The sequence below is a fragment of the Spermophilus citellus genome (genome assembly GCF_964194105.1).
Source record: "Spermophilus citellus genome assembly, chromosome: 9".
NCBI lineage: Eukaryota > Metazoa > Chordata > Mammalia > Rodentia > Sciuridae > Spermophilus > Spermophilus citellus.
Window position 1 is genome coordinate 125,880,750 of NC_138191.1, and position 18,833 is coordinate 125,899,582.

Genomic DNA, 18,833 nt, shown 5'->3' on the forward strand with positions numbered 1-18,833 from the left:
TGTCCACCTGAGGAAATCTGCACTTTGCAGATATCAGAGCCCCCTCTGCCAATTGAGAAATGGTGCTGTGCGTGGAAGGAGCACTGGACAGAGTCCCAGTGGTAGCCCAATTCCCTGTGTGACCTAAGCAAGCCGCATGCCCTCTCTGGGCCTCAGTCTTCATTTGTAAGAAGAGAGAATCAGACGAATGAATGTTAAGGCCTGGAATCTATGACTTCAACACCCCACGTCCCTAACACCCTGCTCCACTCACACTCTTGTGACAGCTTGTCCATGGGCCCAGGTGACCCGGCTTCAAATCCCACTTCTGACACCCAGTGCCATGGGATCTCGAGCAGGTGGCCTCCTTTCTCTAGACTGAAACAGTCCTACCTATAAATCAGGAAGGACAAACAGCCTCCCAGAGTCACTGGGAAAGAAGACCGTGACCACACGAAGTGCCTGGCCCCAAGCTGGCACACGGCAGATGCTCACAGTATCCCATCCTTCCCTTCCCCCGTCCCCCATGTCCCGAGCCCATCAGCTCTAGAGCAGAAGCGAAGGGAAATGACCCTGGTGACCTGACCAGCTCTTTGTAAAAGGGAATCGAACCCCAGGGCAATAAATCAATCCCCTTGTCGCAGCCTAATTGAGGGCGGCTGGCACCAGGCACGTCCGCCCAGCCCTGGTCCCCTTCATCCACTGTGTCTGTCTTTGAGCAGCCCGGTCACACCAGCTCAGCCCAGTTGGAAGTTTAGCCCTGAAGTCAAGTTCAGAGCCAGAGCCGCCTCCACCAGGGTTTATGGGGCAAAGGACCTTGAGAAAGGAGCAAAGGTGATTTGTGGAATTAACCTAAAACCATCGTCCCTGCTTGACTCCCAGCGCTGTGTCTGGAAGGAGAGGCCTGGGCCAGACAATCAACAGGGCTGCCCGGCTCTTTGGCTGTATGAGAAATTAGCAGGGTCTTGGAGCCTTGAAATTAAGGAACTTCTCTGCTCCTACTTAGGAATCTTATTGACAGGAAGGAGTGTTTACCCAGGGGGATTTGTTCTGATGATATCAGTAACACTAGATCAGGGAAGATGGGAACCAGACTCTAACACGGCCCCAACTCTACCAGCCACGTGACCTTGAGCAAGTTTTAAATTCCCTGGGCCTCCGTGTCCTCATGTGCAAAATGGGGATAACAGTGGGACTTTCCTCATCAGATTCTTGTGGGTCTGAAATGAGTTCATACGTGTAAAGTGCTTCACATGAGCCTGGGAAGGAGTAACGGGTCCATAAAGCTCATGATTTGCTGTTTTCAATGAAGCTATTATAATTGTGTTATTATTGCATATGCACCCTTTCCCCAGGGGGGAAAATGTAGTTTTAGGGACTATGAAGACCTCTCAGATTCTGTCTGTGGTCTCCAGGAAGATCTGAGGCCCAGCGGAGACACAGCATCTGTCTACCAAGGGGCCTGGATTTCAGTTCAATTCTGCTACTAGCTCTCTGTGTGACATTGGGCAGGCTGCTTGTCCTCTCTGGGTACCAACACTCTTTTTTTTGCGATTAGGGGATCGAATGGCAGGTAGATTCCTATTAATTCCAAAGCTGCGTGTTTCTGGGAGGTGCTTCTTTGCAGCTAGTGTTCAGAGCCACCATGTCCAGTCTGAATGTCATTTACTGTATCCCTCAAGATCTGGTTGGCAATCCCAGGTTCCCTCCTGAATGCTGAAGAAGGAAGTGAAGAGAATTCTTTGTGGGGCTGTCTGAGCTTTTACTAGGAAAGGACCCCTGGGCCCCTGGGAGAGAGAGCACCCCCTGTCTGTGAACCCGAGAAGGTGAGGACAACAAAGCAGGTGGTGGGCTGGGGCGCTCAGAGGCCCAGAGGAGGGGAGGACCTCAGGGTGGGGAGCAGCCCTCCTAGGAGTAAGGTTTATTCGTGGCCCTATGAGACGGGCAGCGTTGGTGTCGTGCCCTTCTTGGGTGTCTCTGACATCAGCTGGGGATCTGACCCACAAGCCTCCTCGTGGCCTTGGCTCTGCTCTGGTGACAGGGAAAGCCAACCCGAGATCCTTTCTAGTGATCCAGACAGACGTGAGGGTGGCCAGCGATCATATGCTGGTACGGGCTGCCCTCGTGTCTAAGCACAGGGCAAAGTCTATAAGAGGGACAGAGCTGTCACCTGGATTTGGAGTCATCTGAATCTGTGCTTCCAAGGAAAAGGGAGGATGCGTTCTAGATGTGACTTAGCGCAGACGTCACCTCCTGAGCGTTAGCCGCTGAAAGTCCCCCCAGCAGAAGTACCTGGGGGGAGTGGGGGGTGAAATCTGGGATAATTAACAATGACCAGGAAGTCTGTTCATTTTATGTAGCAAAGGATTGCTAAGAACGTGCACATACTAAAAGGGAGAGTGGCCAGTCGGCTGATTGTCAGGCCAGAATAACTCAGCGAAGTAACTCTAGGAAAAATACCTTCTTTTCCAATCAACAAACTCTGATAAACATTTAAATAATCACACAAAGCAGGAGGAGGCCTGTCACCCACCCCGTCGTCTTTGTGAAGTGGACTCGCTGTGCTGGAGCCAGGCGTTTGAATCACACAGCCGCCCAGGCCCGCGGACACTGCTCAGTGTTTGATTCCAATCAGGCCATGTGCTCTCCTCCATCAACTCAGATTAAAGTGATGACTGTCAGGCACCAGGGACGTGTAGATGTCACCCTAGGAGGAATCTAGAAGCAGACAGTGCCAGGAATAACTCAGGAGCTTTGCAGCTAGGGTTCAGAGCCACCATGTCTAGTCTGAATGAGCTTCTTAGCAACAAATGGGCCAGGTGCGGTAGTGCACGCAGGTAATCCCAGCCGCTCGGGAGGCTGAGGCAAGAGGATCACGAGTTCAAAGCCAGCCTCAGCAATGGCAAGGCCCTAAGCAACTCAGTGAGACCCTGTGTCTAAATAAAATACAAAATAGGGCTGAGGATGTGGCTCAGTGGTCGAGTGTCCCTGAGTTCAATCCCCGTCACCCAAAAAATAAAATAAAAATAACAAATGGGAAGTAATCACAAAAGTTTTCAGACTGTGATTGATCTACGCTCTGACTGCACATTTTTATTTAGCCATTACACCTGATCTGTGCCCCTCTGTTTTCCTTTTTTTTTTTTTTTTTTTTTTTGTACTGGGGTTTGAATCCAGGGGCACTTTACCACTGAGCCACATCCCCAGCCCTTTTTATTTTTTTATTTTGAGACAGGGTCTCACTAGATTGCCCAGACTGGCCTCAAACTTTTGATCCTCCTGCCTCAGCCTCCCAGGTCACTAGGATTACAGGTGTGCACCACAGCACCCAGTGCCCCTCTGGTTTTCATAACAAATAGCAGACTGTGTCGCCACAGCAAGGTGGTCACCTCCAATCTTTGTTGGAATAATTGCATTCTATTCAAGAAACATTTTCTGAGCATCCCCTGCCCCAGGCCCAGGGCAAGCTGCAGAGGATAGAGAGCCAGAGATGGCTTGGACTGTGCCCTGAAGACTGAGCCCAACAACCTTCAAAGTTGGGATAGAGCAGAATCCCTGGAGGGGTGTTACCGGTGAGCTTCCTCATCCTCATGCCCAGAGATTCTCTTAGCAGGGACCTTTGCAAACACTGGCCTAGAGTTCTCGATAAATATGCTACAGACGGTTCAGGGGACTCAGACTCACAGATTTTAGCAACCTTGGGGCTCAAAGGAGGCTTCCTGGAGGAGGCGTCACGCACCAGCTGACTTTTGGAGGATGAGTGATGTCAAGCTGGACGCGGGAAGGAGAGAAGGTCCTTGCGCTCCCAGGGTCTGATGGAGCTCGGGTACAGGCCACGAACCTGCAAGTGGTTCCAGTTCTGCAGAGGAGAGCGTGAGTTAGGAAGTGATGAAGGTGAAGGGGCGGGACGCAGAGGTCCTGAGTGGCACACTGAGGAGGTGACACTATCTTGAAGTCTTAACAGCCTAGAGGGAAACAGGGAGCCAGCACCTGGTCATACTTTGCTACCTGACATTGGCAACCGCCGCGCTGCGCTCTCCTCACCCCCACGGGGTCATTTCCCATGTTCTTTTCCTAAGTGAGAAAAACACGGCTCAGAAAAATTGGCCAACTCAGTAACCAGATGCAGTGGTGATTACTTGTAATCCCAGCGACTCAGGAGGCTGAGGAAGGAGGATTGAAAGTTTGAGGCCAGCCTCTGCAACTTAGTGAGACCCTGTCTCAAAAAAAAAAAAAAAAAAAAAAGTCTGGGGATGGGGCACCTCAGGGTTCAATCCCCAATACTGGAAAAAAAAATTGAGTGCCCCAGCAGACCTGGGCTCAAGACACCCATCCCCAGTTTCTGCCCACTCCCCAGCCAGTGATTGTTGAAAGCAGGCACTGCTGACTCAGAGCCACGTGCAGGTCCTGGTACGTGCCCCTGTTGAACGTTGTCACCAGCTGGCCTTTTTTTTCCATCAGGTCTTGAGCTCGGCCAAAAAAAAATCAATAATTTCCAACCTTCCTCTTTGAACTGAATGAAGGATTATCCAATTAAGGGGCAAAGCAATCAAAGGGCAAAGTATATCACCAGCCCCTGTTTAGGAGGAAATTATTGTGATAATAAAAAGGATGATAATAGCAACAGGTGTATGTACTAGATGGTTACATATGCCAGTGACCACATGGCTCACCTCATTTTGGCCTCCCCCACCCCTGGGAATTACACACTGTTGTTATGCTCACTCATTCAATGAAGAAACTCAGGAGGAACAAGCAATTTGCGCAAAGGCACAGAGAAAGTGGAGTTGTGGCCATCAGGAGAGGTAGACTTGGTTGCTGTAATGAACAAGGCCCCGATCCCAACAGCCAGCGTTGAAGACTCGGGTCTGGCCTATACCATGTGTCCACTGCAGGTTGGCTGTGACTGTCATCCACATTGGCTTGGTTCTGAGTTCCAGTTTGCCTGGAATGATGCTGGTCCCAGTTCAGAGCCAAAGGAGACATAGCCACCTCCGGCAGTTTTTGTTTTCTTTGGCACCGGGGATTGAACCCCAGGGGCACTTAATCACTGAGTCATATCCCCAGAGATTTTTTTTATATTTTATTTAGAGACAGGGTCTCGTGAAGTTGCTGAGGGCCTCACCAAGTTGCTGAGGCTGGCTTTGAACTCCCAATCCTCCTGTCTCAGCCTCCCAAGTCACTGGGATTATAGGCCCAGCCGGCTCCTGCAGTCTTAAAGGCTCCACCATTAGCAACCATTACTTCTGCCTGCATTTCAGCTGTTAGAGTAGGTCACATGACCACCCAGGGCAGGGACGTGCAGTCGGCCAGCAGGTTCCATATCCTCAGATTCAACCAACCATGGATGAAAATTATTATTATTATTTTTAAATTCACCAGGCGCTGAGACTGGGGTTGTAGCTCAGTGACAGAGCGCTTGCCTAACACATATGAGGCACTGGGTTCAATCGTCAGCACCACATAAAAAATAAATAAAGGTATAGTGTCCATCTATAACCTTAAAAACAAAAAATTCACCAGGCGCAATGGTACATGCCTGTAATCACAACAACTTGGGAGGCTGAGGCAGGAGGATCGCAAGTTGGAAGCCAGCTTCCACAATATAGAGAGGCCCTGTCTCTAAAATAAAGTAAAAAAGGACTGAAAATGTAGCTCAGTGGTAAAGCCCTGCTGGATTCAATCCCCAGTACCAAAAAAATGGGGGGGGGGATTGGGTCTCGTGAAAATGCAGGGACATTTTCCCCTTGTCCTTATCCCCCAAACTGTAAGTCTAACACCTATTCCCATAGCCTTTGCATGATATTATAAGAAATCTAGAGATAGTTTAAGTATACAGTAGGATGTGTGTAGGTTCTAAGAAAATACCGCACCATTTCATATAAGGGACTTGAGCGCCTGTGGATTGGGGCATCCGGGGGTCCTAAAACCCATCCCCCAGGACACTGAGTCGTGATTGGACAATCTTCCCACAGGGAGGGACCCTGGTGGCCCAGCCACCACCGCAGTGGAGGTAGAAGTCACCCCTGTGTTTGCCAGTCAATCCTGACATCAGGTTCCCCTCAGTCGTCTCTGCCAGATGACTGTGGTTCCACGTCATCCCACTCCGCTGACAACATAAAGTTCAACTAAGGAGACTGGGGACACGGCTCAGAGGCAGAGCGCTTGCCTCGCCTGCAAAAGGAAAGTCTCCACCATGGGAAAGCAGCCCCTGGTGTGCCCAGATGTGGGCCGCTGGTTCCCTTTACCCTGCACTTGGTCACCAGGGCCACCCAGGCTGAGAAGCGATGGCTTCCGCGGCTCTGCAGGCAGGGCCGGGCTTTACCCCTGGGAGCTGGCAGAAAGCCACAGAGGTGGCAGCTCAGGGTGCGCAGCTGACTCCACTTGCACAAGGAAGCCCAGGAAGGAAACAACTGCGGGTTTGAGCGCGTGGGTTTCCGCTCTGTGCCTAGTCACACTAAGCGCAGTCGACCCAATAGGCACAGCAGGAAGGAGCTCAGGTTCCACTAAGCAACAGTGAGGGCCACCTTATTGTCACCATTGTACACAACAGGAGACAGAGGCGCAGGGCCCTGGGGCGTTAGACCCAGGCAGCCGCTGTTTCGCCCAGCACTCTGAGAGCACCAGCCCTCGGGCCACAAGCTTCCCAGGGGACCTCTTAATGGACCCCGCAGCCCCTGGGAAGCAGCTGCGGTTAAATCCAAACACATCTCTAATGTGTGTGTGATAATAAAACTGCTTGGAATCAGATAAAGTGTGGGACGTGCTTAGCACAGTAGCTGGAGGGAGAAGCCCTCACTAAATATTAACCTTTTTTTTTTTTATCACTTATCATCACTGTCATTTGCTCTCACTCCACATTGAGTCGTTGTCCAAACTCCAGCTTCAGTGCAGAGTTCCCACATCATGACCACTCTGTCCCGCCCTCCGCCTCCCCTCTGGCTCCCGGCGGCCTCAGCACCCGAGGGCTGAATGTCCAACCAAGAGATGGGACATCTGGTACCCAGGCACTAACCAGGGCTGTTTGGGGGACACTCATTCACTCCGGAGACTTTCCTTTTGCCAGATTGTGTAGGGTTTACATTTTGAGTCTCAGCGAGTCTAGTTACTGCTTCAAAGTCAAGCACTCCCTTGTGAAGTGGTTCTTCTGAACAAAACTGGTTTCCACCCGTCCCAGAGGGAGGTGGAATCCCGTGTCAGCGTGGGGAGAGAGGAAGGGAGGCCGGACACGGTGGAGTCTGGGGTGCTGTTTCGTACTCATCGAGGGTCCATCTGTTGAATGGTATATTTTTGTGCTTCTCTTGCTATTATTATTATTATTTTTTTTTGTCTTTTCATTATTCAAGTTGCAAACCTATTAGGATGGATCTGTTGGGTAAGTGTGCACCCCATATATACGCTGAGATTCCCCAGTTGGGTTTTACAAAGTTTTCAGCTTTTTAAAACCACCGATGGGCCCAGGGCGACTCTGGTTCTTACTCTGTATGGCACTGACCTACCCGCCACTGACCAAGGCTGGGGGGTTGGCACGGTGGGAGGTCCCACGGGATCCTGGGCATCGGTGACCCAGAAGCCCAACCTCTTCTCTCCCAGGACGGCTGAGGCATCCCGGAAGAAGAGAGAAAAACGGAGGAAATGGAAGCGGTACCTTCTGATAGGCCTGGCCACCGTAGGAGGAGGGACCCTGATGGGTAAGGCTTGCTGGAGAAGCGCCAGGGATGTGCTGGGCTCCGAGGGGGCGGCCCCAGTGTCTGCTGGGGAGCGGCCCCAGCGGTCATGCCCACCTTGGCCTCCCGGCTGCGTTCCTTGCAGGTGTGACCGGCGGTCTGGCTGCCCCCCTCGTTGCTGCTGGAGCTGCGACGATCATCGGCAGCGCTGGGGCAGCAGCGCTGGGCTCAGCAGCTGGCATCGCCGTCATGACCTCTCTGTTCGGTGCAGCGGGAGCTGGCCTGACGGGTGAGGTTCGCTGGGGTGGCAGTTGGCCCCAGGGATGGCTCCTGGGGAGGCAGGGGCAGCCTGGGTTTGTCATTCTGGGCCCGGCCCTGCCCACACCTGCAGCAGGCTTCAGAGAGAACTGGCCCAGGGTGAGAGGGAACTCGGCAAGGGCCAGAGTGAGGCCAGGTTTGACAAGCTGGTGTCCCCCCTCAGTGAGACACATGGGCTCCCTCATGTTCAGAGAGCACACAGCCGCCCTTCCTGTACCTGCCTCACCTGTGTCGATGGCCCTCAGTCACACAGATCCCCACCCAGGTCCCCAAGTGAGCATCACTCCCTGCTGACAGTCACTCTCACCAAGAGTACCTGAACAGGTGGACGGCAAAACCAGGACCGGGCAGGAGCAGGGTAAACCCTGGGTGCCCACCGTCTGAGCACAGACAGCCCCTCTGACCAACAACCCCAGGTCCCACTCACCTCCATTTGCTCTTCAGGATACAAGATGAAGAAGCGGGTGGGAGCCATTGAGGAGTTCACGTTCCTGCCCCTGACGGAGGGCAGGCAGCTGCACATCACCATCGCCATCACTGGGTGGCTCGCGTCCGGCAAATACCGTAAGGACCAGGACTGGAGAAGGACTCCGAGGGAGGCGGGTGGTAGTGGAGCTGGGCCTGCAGCTGCTGGCCAGACCTGGGCTAGGTTCTTACCTGCATGTGTCTCTAGGGGTGGGTAAGGAGAGCTCCATTTTTGCAGAGGAGGAAACTGAGGCCCAGAGAGGTGACATAACTTTGTCCCACATCCTTCCACCCATCCATCCATCATCCATCCAGCAGCATTCCAGAGTATCCACCCACCCACTGAGCAATCACTTACCCACCTCTAACCATCCACCATCCGTCTATTCACCCACCAGCAGTATTTATAACGTATCGTAATGACCACGTACCGTGAGCAAAGCCAGGCCCTAGGAATTCAGTGGTGGGTGGCCAGTCACGGCCTCTGTTCCTGCAGAACACATAAGACCAAGTGATTATAGGGAAACTTTGTGGGTGGTACAAAAGGGGAAGTATGAGGTGCTTTGGGGATAGGTCCTTGGAAGAAGTGACGTTTAAGCTAAGAGCTGGCTGGAGTTAGCTGGGTCCAGCAGGCAGGAGTGTGCTGGGGCCACACCACGAAGGAACTTGAATTTGTCCTTGAGCAAGTAGAAGGTGGTCAAGGGTTTCAGTCACCTGGGGAGAGGTCAGTATGACTTGGCCATTGACTTCAAGCAAGTTATTTGACTTCCCCTGACTTCACTTGTCAAAGGAAGCAAATTCCTGTCTTTTAGGGTTGCTACGAAGATGAGGCTGAGCTAGATAACGCGCGGCTGGTTTCTAGGGGGCATCCCACAGACATCTGCATCTGGGTGTGCGTGCCTTGGGCAATCGACCAGGGTGGCTTGGAGGACTTGCCAGCCTCCGTCCATTGGCTGCCTGGCTCCCCTTTGCAGTTGTCCAGCTGGAGGCTCAGCAGCGAGTCCTCTGTTAGAGAGAGGACAGGGGAGCCCGGGACTCCCAGCCACACCTACACACACACCCAGGCATGCGTGCTGAGAGCCCCGGGTTCCCAGGCCTCTGAGATCCCAGTGGGGACAGCCACAGCTCTCCTAGACAACATGGAAGAAAGCAAGTGAGGTATCATTTGGAGGTGTTGGAGGCCCCGGCTTGTGACCTGTGACCTCTAGACCCACCCCCCCCCCAGAGGGTCTCCACATTGCCTGGGCACTGGGCTCCTGCCTGCCCTGAGTCAGGCATTGCACCTGCAGAGTGGGACCAGGATGTGTGTGACGTCACGTGGTCCCCGCTCTGCTCAGGGAGGAAGAGGCTGTTCCTGTCTTGATCTGTGGGAAGAGGAAGCCTAGAGGGGGTATGTGGCAGGGGAAGCGCTGGAACCCAGTTCTCCCGACCGACCGTTGTTCAGGGTTTCCGTTCACCTGTTTTTCACTCTCCGGCAGGAAGGAGGGAACACGAACAAGTGTCTGAGTAAAGGAGTTTACAACTCTGACCAGGATGGAAAGCAAATCTGGGTTTTATTTTACTGACCTGACCCCAGGCCAAAGGTCAAGTTCACTTTTGGGGAAGAAAAGCATCTTCGTTGTTCTCTTCTAGTTGTTCGAGTGCAGTGTGGGACACAGAGAGGCGATTGTACAAAATATGACCAAGTTAGACAAAGTGCAGGGAGGAGAAAATAAACAGCTTCTCTGTCTTCCGGAAACCTTAGTGCTATCTCAGACCTGCTCGGATTCGGGATGAGAATAACTGGGCTTCCCTCTGCTCACGTCTTTAGTAATCATAATTGCATATCATAACAATAATAGCTTTGTAGCTGACCACCAGCCACAAACCAGGCACTGACCACCTTATCCAAGCCCCGGAGTCGAGCATCACCACAACCCCATTTTGTAGTTGAGGAAACTCATAAAAGCCACCAGGGCCACCCAGCTAGTCAGGAAGGGGCAAGATTCCCCACTTCATGTCACTCCTCAGCCCATATTCTTGGCCACAGGGCATCACAATGCAGGACTGCACTTCACAGTTTATATAACACAGCCCACGCAGCCTTTCCTGTGATCCTGTGGACATCGGCGTGAGTCCGACGATGATCCCATCCTTATAGATGTAGAAATGGGGCTGGGGTTCAGTGGTAGAGCACTCGCCTAGCACGTGCGAGGCCCTGGGTTCGATCCTCAGCAGCACATTAAAATAAATAGAGTAAAGGTATTGTGTCGAACTACAACTAGAAAACATATTTAGGAAAAAAAAAAAGAAACCAGGTTCCAAAGGGCATCGCACCTCACTGTGAGTCACAAGGGCAGACAGCCGCTGTGCTGAGGCAGAGCCCGGGCCAGCAGCAAGGCCCGGCTCTCCTGGCTTCACCTGCCACCTGTCACTGCCTGTCACTGCATCCTTAACTAGAGGCCATCGATCCCTGAAGTGGTGCAGAGCTGAGGCAGGGCCCTGCAGATGGGAGATGTCCCAATGCAGCAGCCTGCGAGGGACAGCGGGGCCTCCGGGCCGGGCAAGCAGAGGTTCACGTCCAGCCTGAAGGTCTGTGACCAGGCTCCTTCTGCCTTCATCCTTCCTGTTTCCTCTCAGTGATTACTTGGCTTAGAGAGCGCAGCGTGAGCCAGACTGCAGGAGAGGCCGCTCCAACCCTAGGATGCAAAAATGAGCTGTGACTTGAGACGGTCATGAGTACCGTCCAGGGAAGGTGGCGGGTGCAGGGAAGGGGATAGGAAGGCTGCCCGGTGGCGACTGGGCTCTGCAGGGCCAGGGAGAGCGAGCTAGGGAGGCCCACGTCAGACCTGGGAGCTGAAGGCGGGTTTGAGGTGGGGTTGGGAGGAGGTCCCGTGGCCGCAGGGGGAGCAGATCGGGTGCCCCTCTGTGGTGGGGCAGGAGGAAGGGAGGCCAGCAGCCCTGGTCGTGCCCCTGCTTGACACAGGCCACCAGGGCCCCGCTGCCTCCTTGCCCACCCACGATTGTCTTCCATTTCTATTTCTCAGGTAAGGAAATCAAGGCCCAGAAAAATGGGACTCCCCAGCCAAGCTGGGCCCAAGCCCCTCTTCCCCAGTCTCCAGCTATTTGTTTGTTGAACAAGATGCCGCAGACACACAGACAACTGTTGGTCCCACTGTTTGTTGGTAGCTCAGTCCCCGAACTAATTCCCCAGGGTGGGATCAAATGACGCTTGACATAGACAGCAGACACTTCCTCCTTACAACCACCCTGTGAAGGGACATAACTAATATCTATCTCCTCACTTCACAGTGCGCAAAGTGAGGCTCAAGGTCAGAGAGTCATATTCCCAAGGTCACCTACCCACTAGTGTGTGCAGGAGTTGAACGCGCTCCTGGGGCTGCCTCACAGGGCGGCTCAGTGCCTCTCTGCTCAGCTAACGGTGGCCAGGATGGGCCTCCTGTCTGCTCCCCGGGGGTGAGCAGTCCCTGGTCGCTGCCCGTCTGGTTTAGTGGATCCTGTGGGGCATCCACTACTGCGACAGGAGAGTCGCCACCTAGCTGTGTTGTCCCCAGGTACCTTCAGCGCCCCCTGGGCGGCCCTGGCTCGAAGCCAGGAGCAGTACTGCTTGGCCTGGGAGGCCAAGTACCTGATGGAGCTGGGCAACGCTCTGGAAACCATCCTCAGTGGTCTTGCCAACATGGTGGCCCAGGAGGCCCTCAAGTACACTGTGCTGTCTGGTAAGTTCCCCGCTCCACCAGCCATGGCCGCCCCCAGGTGCTGGAGGTGAAGGCTGCATTCCTTCATGAGGAGTTCATGGTCTTTATGGGAAGAGACAGGAGAGCAGCCACCACAGAATGTGCCTGTCCAGTAAAGACGTGTTGACCACCGCATTTGGCAGCACTGGGGAAACCTGCAGGTTCCAGTTGGGCCCCGCAGGCGGTCCCTCCAGCACCCAGGGCCAATCGCTTCTCTAGAAAGACTCCCCAGCTTCATCACTGCTATCCTCCCCACCCCCAGGCATCATGGCCGCCTTGACCTGGCCGGCTTCACTCCTCAGTGTCGCCAACGTCATCGACAACCCCTGGGGGGTGTGTCTCCACCGATCGGCAGAGGTTGGCAAGCACCTGGCCCACATCCTGCTCTCCCGGCAGCAGGTAACCTGGCAGGGGCTCTGGGTGGGGGCAAAATGGGAGGTGGGGGTGGGGGTGGCTTGTATACAGATGTCAGCTCTGGCAACAAGTCTACTTTAGAGGTAATCAGGTGAGGACTGAATACAGGGGCGTCTGCAGCCAGGAGCAGGGACACACACACACACACACACACACACACACACACACACGCAGAAGCAAAATGAGGCCCCTCTGTATCAGCTGTAATTAGGGAGTTTAGCAATATGGTTGGGCTCGTTGGGTGATATTTCATTGAAAACCTCTGACTCGATTTGCAGAGAAGTTGATCAAGTCCACAAGCCAGTGAAACTCACATGTCCAGTGGCCATGGGCTTCTTCCTAGAATTATCAAGTGATGGTCAGAGGAAATCTCTACTGGTCTAAATACCCTGGGAAATGGTTAGGAAGAGAAATCATCACAGTACATTTAAAATTTGAATCAACTCGGGAGGCTGAGGCAGGAGGATCGTGAGTTCAAAGCCAGACTCAGCAAAATTGAGGCCCTAAGCCACTCAGTGAGACCCTGTCTCTAAATGAAATATAAAATAGGGCTGGGGATGTGGCCCAGGGGCCGAGTGCCCCTGAGTTTGATCCCCAGTACACCCTCCACTCCCGCCGAATTTGAATCCAGTAAAGATGTGTTTACCAGGGAAGTTAAACTGTCCCCTTTGAAATAAGATGGAGTAAACAGACACAAACATTTGAGAAACAGCACAGGGGTGGCCATATTGTTAGGATTTGTTTTGGCTGCAAGTGGGTGAAAACCAATACCCGTGGCTTAAATGAGGTAGTAGTTTATTTTTCCTAGAAAAACCTGAAGAGACCCTGAGATTCTCAGGTGGTGTGCCAGGGAGCAGAGCCCGGGTTCCTTCCACCCCCTCTGGGTTGGCTCGTCTCTGCTGTAGCTGACCTGGACCTCCTGGTCCACGATGGCCACATCAGAGCTCCAGCCAGCCGGAGAAAGGAGGAGTTAGTGGAGGAGCCCGGGCCTTCCAGCGTGCAGCTGAGGCCTCGCTGGCCAGAGCCCAGTCACAGGACCACACCAAGCTGCCACCGAGGCCGGGAAATGGTCTTTATTCTGAGTGACAATGAAGCCAGCTGAAACTCAGTTACTGTGGACGCAGGGGAGGGGGAGTTGGAGGGATGCCTAGCGGTTCCTGACACTGTGCTTACGTTTCCGCCGGGAAACTGAGAGCTCCATCCAATCCCTGAGGCTTTGTGCAAAAACAAACAAACAAACAAAACACCAAAAGTCCTTTGGCAGCTTTGACTGCAATGCAAAGACCAAAGCAGCATCGGCTACAGGAGAGGGAAGTTTATTCTCTGCCACGTGACAGTCTCGTCTCAGTGGCCAAGGCAGGGTGTGTTCATTTCCTATTAAAATGACAGATCCCCCCAAACTGACTGGCTTCACCCAAATGAAGTCTCTTCTGCAAATTTATTATCTCACAGCTCTGGAGAGCAAAGGCCAATGTATCCACAGAGCTGCATCCCAGGGAGGTTCCCGGGTGGCACCCACCTGGGCCTCTGTTGGCTAGTGGTACCTCCCCCACCCTCAAACCCAGCAGTGCATGTGGCACCTTAGAGCTCCTCTCTCTTCTCCTGCTTCCGTGATCTCATTGCCTCTGTCCAAGTGACACATTCTGCCTCCCTCTATGCGGACTCCCTCGATGACCTCGGCCACCCAGACAATCGAGGATCATCTCCCCGTCTCGGTCAGGATCCTTAAGCTGATCACAGCTGCAGAGTCCCTCTTCCACTGAAGGGGGTGTCCCCAGGTTGCAGGGATGGGGATGTATCTCCCTCGTGGTGACTTCACAGTGTAGGGACCCCGGGCTCCTTGGGTCTCCTGGCTGCTCACCTGGAGCACCCGGCTCCTCTCTGTGGTCAGGAAAGGATCTCCCAGCCTCGCACCCCCTTCCAGACCTCACAGAAAAAAAAAAAGAAAAGCAGAAGTCACAGCTGCCCCTCATCTCCAGTTCCTAGGCCACCCCAGCTACACGGGAGGCAGGGAAACTTGGTCTCTGGCTGGGTGGCTGTGGCCCGGGAAAACTCTGCTCCAGGACCGAAGAACAGAGGGGAGAAGGGATATTGAGAGATGAGGCAGTTTTTGCTACAAAGCTCCTGCGGGTTTCAAATACTGTTTAATGGAGGTTTTTCTGTGGTGGTGAATCGACCAGGGCACAGAGCAGGTGCTGGGAGGACAAGGAATAGTGGGGAAGCCACGGTGGGCCTCTGGAGCTCACCTGCCCCCTCCCTCCCTGTGAACGTACCCAGGTTCCCCAGACAGATTTCTTTTTCTTTAGAGACTTTCCAAAATAACTTGCCTTTCCTACAGGTGCGTGAGCCCCAAGAATCCTCTTTGATCTGACTTGCTTCCTAATCCTGTCATTTGAAGCCAGTGCTTTGTGTCCCACCTTCCTATCTAGAAATGAAGCAGCCATCTCTCCTGCGTCCCTCTTTGCTTTTTACCCATCACGCCTGGGGTGCCTTCTGCCTGACCTCCCCAGCCCCAGAGGGTCTCACTGCATCATTGCCACAGGCAGATGAGTCCGAGGGAAGGAGCCCTGGCCATTGACCAGTCGTGTCTCCCGAGGAAGAAGAGACAGTGGCTGATAATGGCTTGAGATGACAGGGAATGAATCCCGCCAGAGGCTGCCCACCAGCAGGGACACTCTTGCCTAAATGAGGGGCAATTCTGCATGAAGACCTCACAGCTCGGGGACCCTGAATGGCACAGGAGTGACTCATTCAAGGACAAGCAGACACTAAAGCTACCTTGGCGCTGTGCTAGAACTGGCTGTACCAGACACCTGTGCCCTTCCTTTCTCCCCAGGGCCAGCGACCTGTCACCTTGATTGGGTTCAGCCTGGGAGCCAGAGTTATCTACTTCTGTCTGCAAGAGATGGCTCGGGAGAAAGGTGAGTCTGGCTCATCGTCACACACAGAAACCCTTCCCAGGTTGGTCACCCAGGCCAAAGAGGTTCTGAGCCCCAGGGTCACCAGCTTTGAAAACGTGTTCCTAGTTCTCAGAAATACTAGTTAATAGTTTAAAAATAGGGGGAAGTAGTTAACGCCATTTGTCAAATGATTCATTCTTTCTGCACATAAACTGGAGAGGGTGGATGGTGGTCAGCCCTGTGGTGACATGGATCCTTCTGTTCGGAAGCTCGTTGGCAGGATGCATTCCTTCCGTGGGCGCTAGAGGAGGATCCCTCCTGGTCTCTTCTGGCCTCTGGCCACCAGTATTCCGTGGTGTTCCTCACTCAGGTCTCTGCCTCTGTCTTTCCATGGCGTCTCCTTCCTCTCTTTCTTGTAAGAAGAGTGTCATTGGCTTGAGGGCCACTAGACTCCAGGATGACCTCATCTCAAGACTTCTAACTTAGTTACACCTGTAAAGACCCTTCTTCCAGAAAAGGGCTCGTTCACACGTTCTGGGTGGACGAACCTCCCTCACCATCCACCCACACAGACCCCTGTGGAGGGGTCCTCCCTTGCCCCGTGTCCTCCATCCTGTGTCAAGGCAGCAGGAACCCTGAGGGCCCTGCAGCTGGCCTCAGGTGGCCGAGGGCTCCAGGACCAAATGCTGGCTTTGGTCACATCTGTCAGCAGAGGCTGCGGGAGGCCGGTGGCTGGGGAGTGAGCCCCAGAGCTCGGAGCACTTGTGGCCCACCGCCCCTGGGGTGTGGGCTGTCCTTCCTCCTGGTGGCACTCGCAGCAGCAGGACTCTTAAGATGAGCAGAAGAACTGAGAGGGGACAGAGGAGCAAGAGAGGGCTGGGGAGACAGGGCCCAGGCCTACCCAGGCCTTCACGGGGCGCCTCTCTGCCCTCCGTTTCCCTTCTTGTACACTCAGTGACCCCCCCAAGGGTTTTTCTGAGAAGCAAGTGAGGTGCCCCAATCCTCCAGCCTTTGGTTGACCAGAGTGTCATGACGTCATTGCAGAGCTTCAGCCTGCCAAAGTCACAGCCAACCCCGTCCTTGTCACCCTGAGTGGCAGTACAATTGCTGCTGGACTTCCCACAAGCAGGGGCAGGGGACGGGAGGCCTGCAGTTGGCTGGACTGAAGAAGCCTCAGCCAGGTGTCGTCTCCTTGTTTTCACTTCCAGAGGGCGGGCAGCGGCCTGGAGCTCGGGGGCACGGCTCAGGGGCATGGCTCATCTCGCTGTTTAAGTTTGACAAAACGTGCCCCCAGTGCTAAGGGGACTGGACAGGTGCTCTTTTCCTGGCTACAAGGCAGGGTGGACATGCCGTGCACGGCGTTGACAGTAGAAGGGCCACACTGCTGGATCTGTGCTCTGCCCTGGGTCCCTTCAGCTGCCCTGCTGCCCTCCCCCACCCCCTCCAAGCTTTCCGCAGCCTCCCCCTTCCCTGGTTTTCTTCCTGCCTGGGAAACAACCAGCACCACCGTCCTACTCCCAGGAGCTTTGGGTAGCCTGGGACCAGCATGCAGCAGGCCTGGGGAGCCAGCCTGGGCCGTGCTCACCAGGAAGCTCCAGGCTGGGGTCAGAAGTCAGCAATAACCGGCAAGGAAGCAGGGTGAACGTGGGTAAAGGTAGAGGACATTGGGCCTTCCCTTTCCGTAGACATCCCTCCCTGTCCCAGGCATCACCGGGGGTACAGCGCATCAATAAGCCATCTTCTACCTTCCTCCCCCCTCCACCTACTACAAGGAGTCCATTGGGACACTGGCCTGCTGGGAGGAACCCGCCACAGACCCACAGTGTCTCCCCGTTCCCAGCTCTTTACCACTTCCGTAAATGGCTCTCTTGAAGTGACAGCCTCACCATTGACCCCGACTGCACAGTGCCATTTTACAGTCTACTACTCTGTGCAGATGAGGACTGCAATGTCAGAATCTCTCAGGGGAAATGGGGGGCAGGACTTCTCAACAGGAGAACATAGAATCCTCTATGCCATAAAGACGTGTGGTTTTGTAAAGAGGCAGGGTAGGTGTCTCAGTCAGTTCTTGCTGTAGTGATGCTGTGTAACAAAGAACACCATAACTCAGAAGGGTACAGATCACACTTAGGATCTACCCGTGGGCTGTGTGCTGTTGACCCTGAGATGGCCTCTGTAAAGCTGGCAGGCTTGGCTCCAGGCTCAGTTCTGGGGAGGTTAAAGGGCAGCAGCTACCCAGGGAGTGCTCTGTTCATGGCAGAAGTGTGCCAGAGCCAAGCAAACCAGGTGTGCAAACTTAAGACCTCTGCTTGTATCACATTCACTAACACCCTGTCTCTTCTGGATTGCTGTAAAGCCACCTCTCCAACCCAGTGGCTTAAAACAGCAGTGCCTGGGACCCTTTTGATTTCCTGGGGAGTCAAGCACTTCCCTTTTCTCCATCAGCCTCACCCCTGTGGTGGCTGTCAGAGCTGGAACCCCTTGTGTGTCTGGCCATCTTTGCTTGCTCCTCCCTGCCCTCTAAATCCACTCCTCCCAGGGAGGCCTTGAAAAGCTGCCATCCACTGAGCTGTTGTCATTTTGCTCCCTTCCTGGTCACCTGTCTCCAACCCCTCTACAAACCACCTGCCCAGTTTATTACTTAGAGAGACGGGGATCTTAGGAACAGAGACGGGGGTCTTGGGAACAGAGATGTTCCTCACTGAGAGGAATCCGTGCAGCTCCGCCTCCAGCTGCATCGATCACGGGCTGCCTCCAGATGCCACTGGAAGCCAGGCCCCCGTTCCCCTGCGGAGCAAGTTGAATGAATGACATTGGCCACTTGGCCACGGTCAGTGGAAGTGAAGCTGCCCTTCAGCTGCCTCCAGAGTGTCTGGAAGCTTGCGAGAGGGAAGAGGCAGGCAGGTGGCCTCGTGGTGACAAGGTCGGGTAGCATGACACTGGGATGGTGGGCTCCCAGAGCATCTTTCCCCTGGCATCTTTGAACTGCCCCCACCCCTAGCTCTTCCCTGCCCACCATGAAGAATTTGGGCTTCTGAATTAGATAGACTGGGATTTTTCTACCAGTTTTATCTTTGACGAGCTTTGGGACCCTGGGTGAGTCCGTGGGGAAATGAGGGGTCCTGGATCCCCAGAGCCAAGCCTGTGGGCACGGCCTCCCCGGCAGTCCCCTGGGGGCTGGCACCAAGGAGGCTTCTGGGGACTAGAGCAGAACCTTTCTCACTGAACTGCTTGAACCCACCCAGAAGCAGAGTGAATAGGAACATGGACACACACCTACTCACACTCACAAACATACACTCGCACACTCGGGCCTGGCCCTGTGCCGGGCAGTGGCAGGACAGTAGCAAGAT

General features: G+C 54.1%; 1 protein-coding gene across 3 annotated transcripts in view; it reads left to right on the forward strand.

The window, feature by feature from the left end:
• Nucleotides 1-18,833, forward strand: part of TMCO4 (transmembrane and coiled-coil domains 4) — a 77,202-nt gene that overhangs the window by 34,602 nt on the left and 23,767 nt on the right. For all 3 annotated transcript variants that reach the window (XM_081305437.1, XM_081305435.1, XM_081305436.1), the window contains exons 7-12: nt 7,573-7,670; nt 7,792-7,935; nt 8,409-8,528; nt 11,984-12,148; nt 12,429-12,565; nt 15,417-15,501. In XM_081305437.1, the coding sequence (XP_081161563.1) occupies nt 7,573-7,670; nt 7,792-7,935; nt 8,409-8,528; nt 11,984-12,148; nt 12,429-12,565; nt 15,417-15,501 (749 nt within the window). The remainder of the gene's footprint in view (nt 1-7,572; nt 7,671-7,791; nt 7,936-8,408; nt 8,529-11,983; nt 12,149-12,428; nt 12,566-15,416; nt 15,502-18,833) is intronic.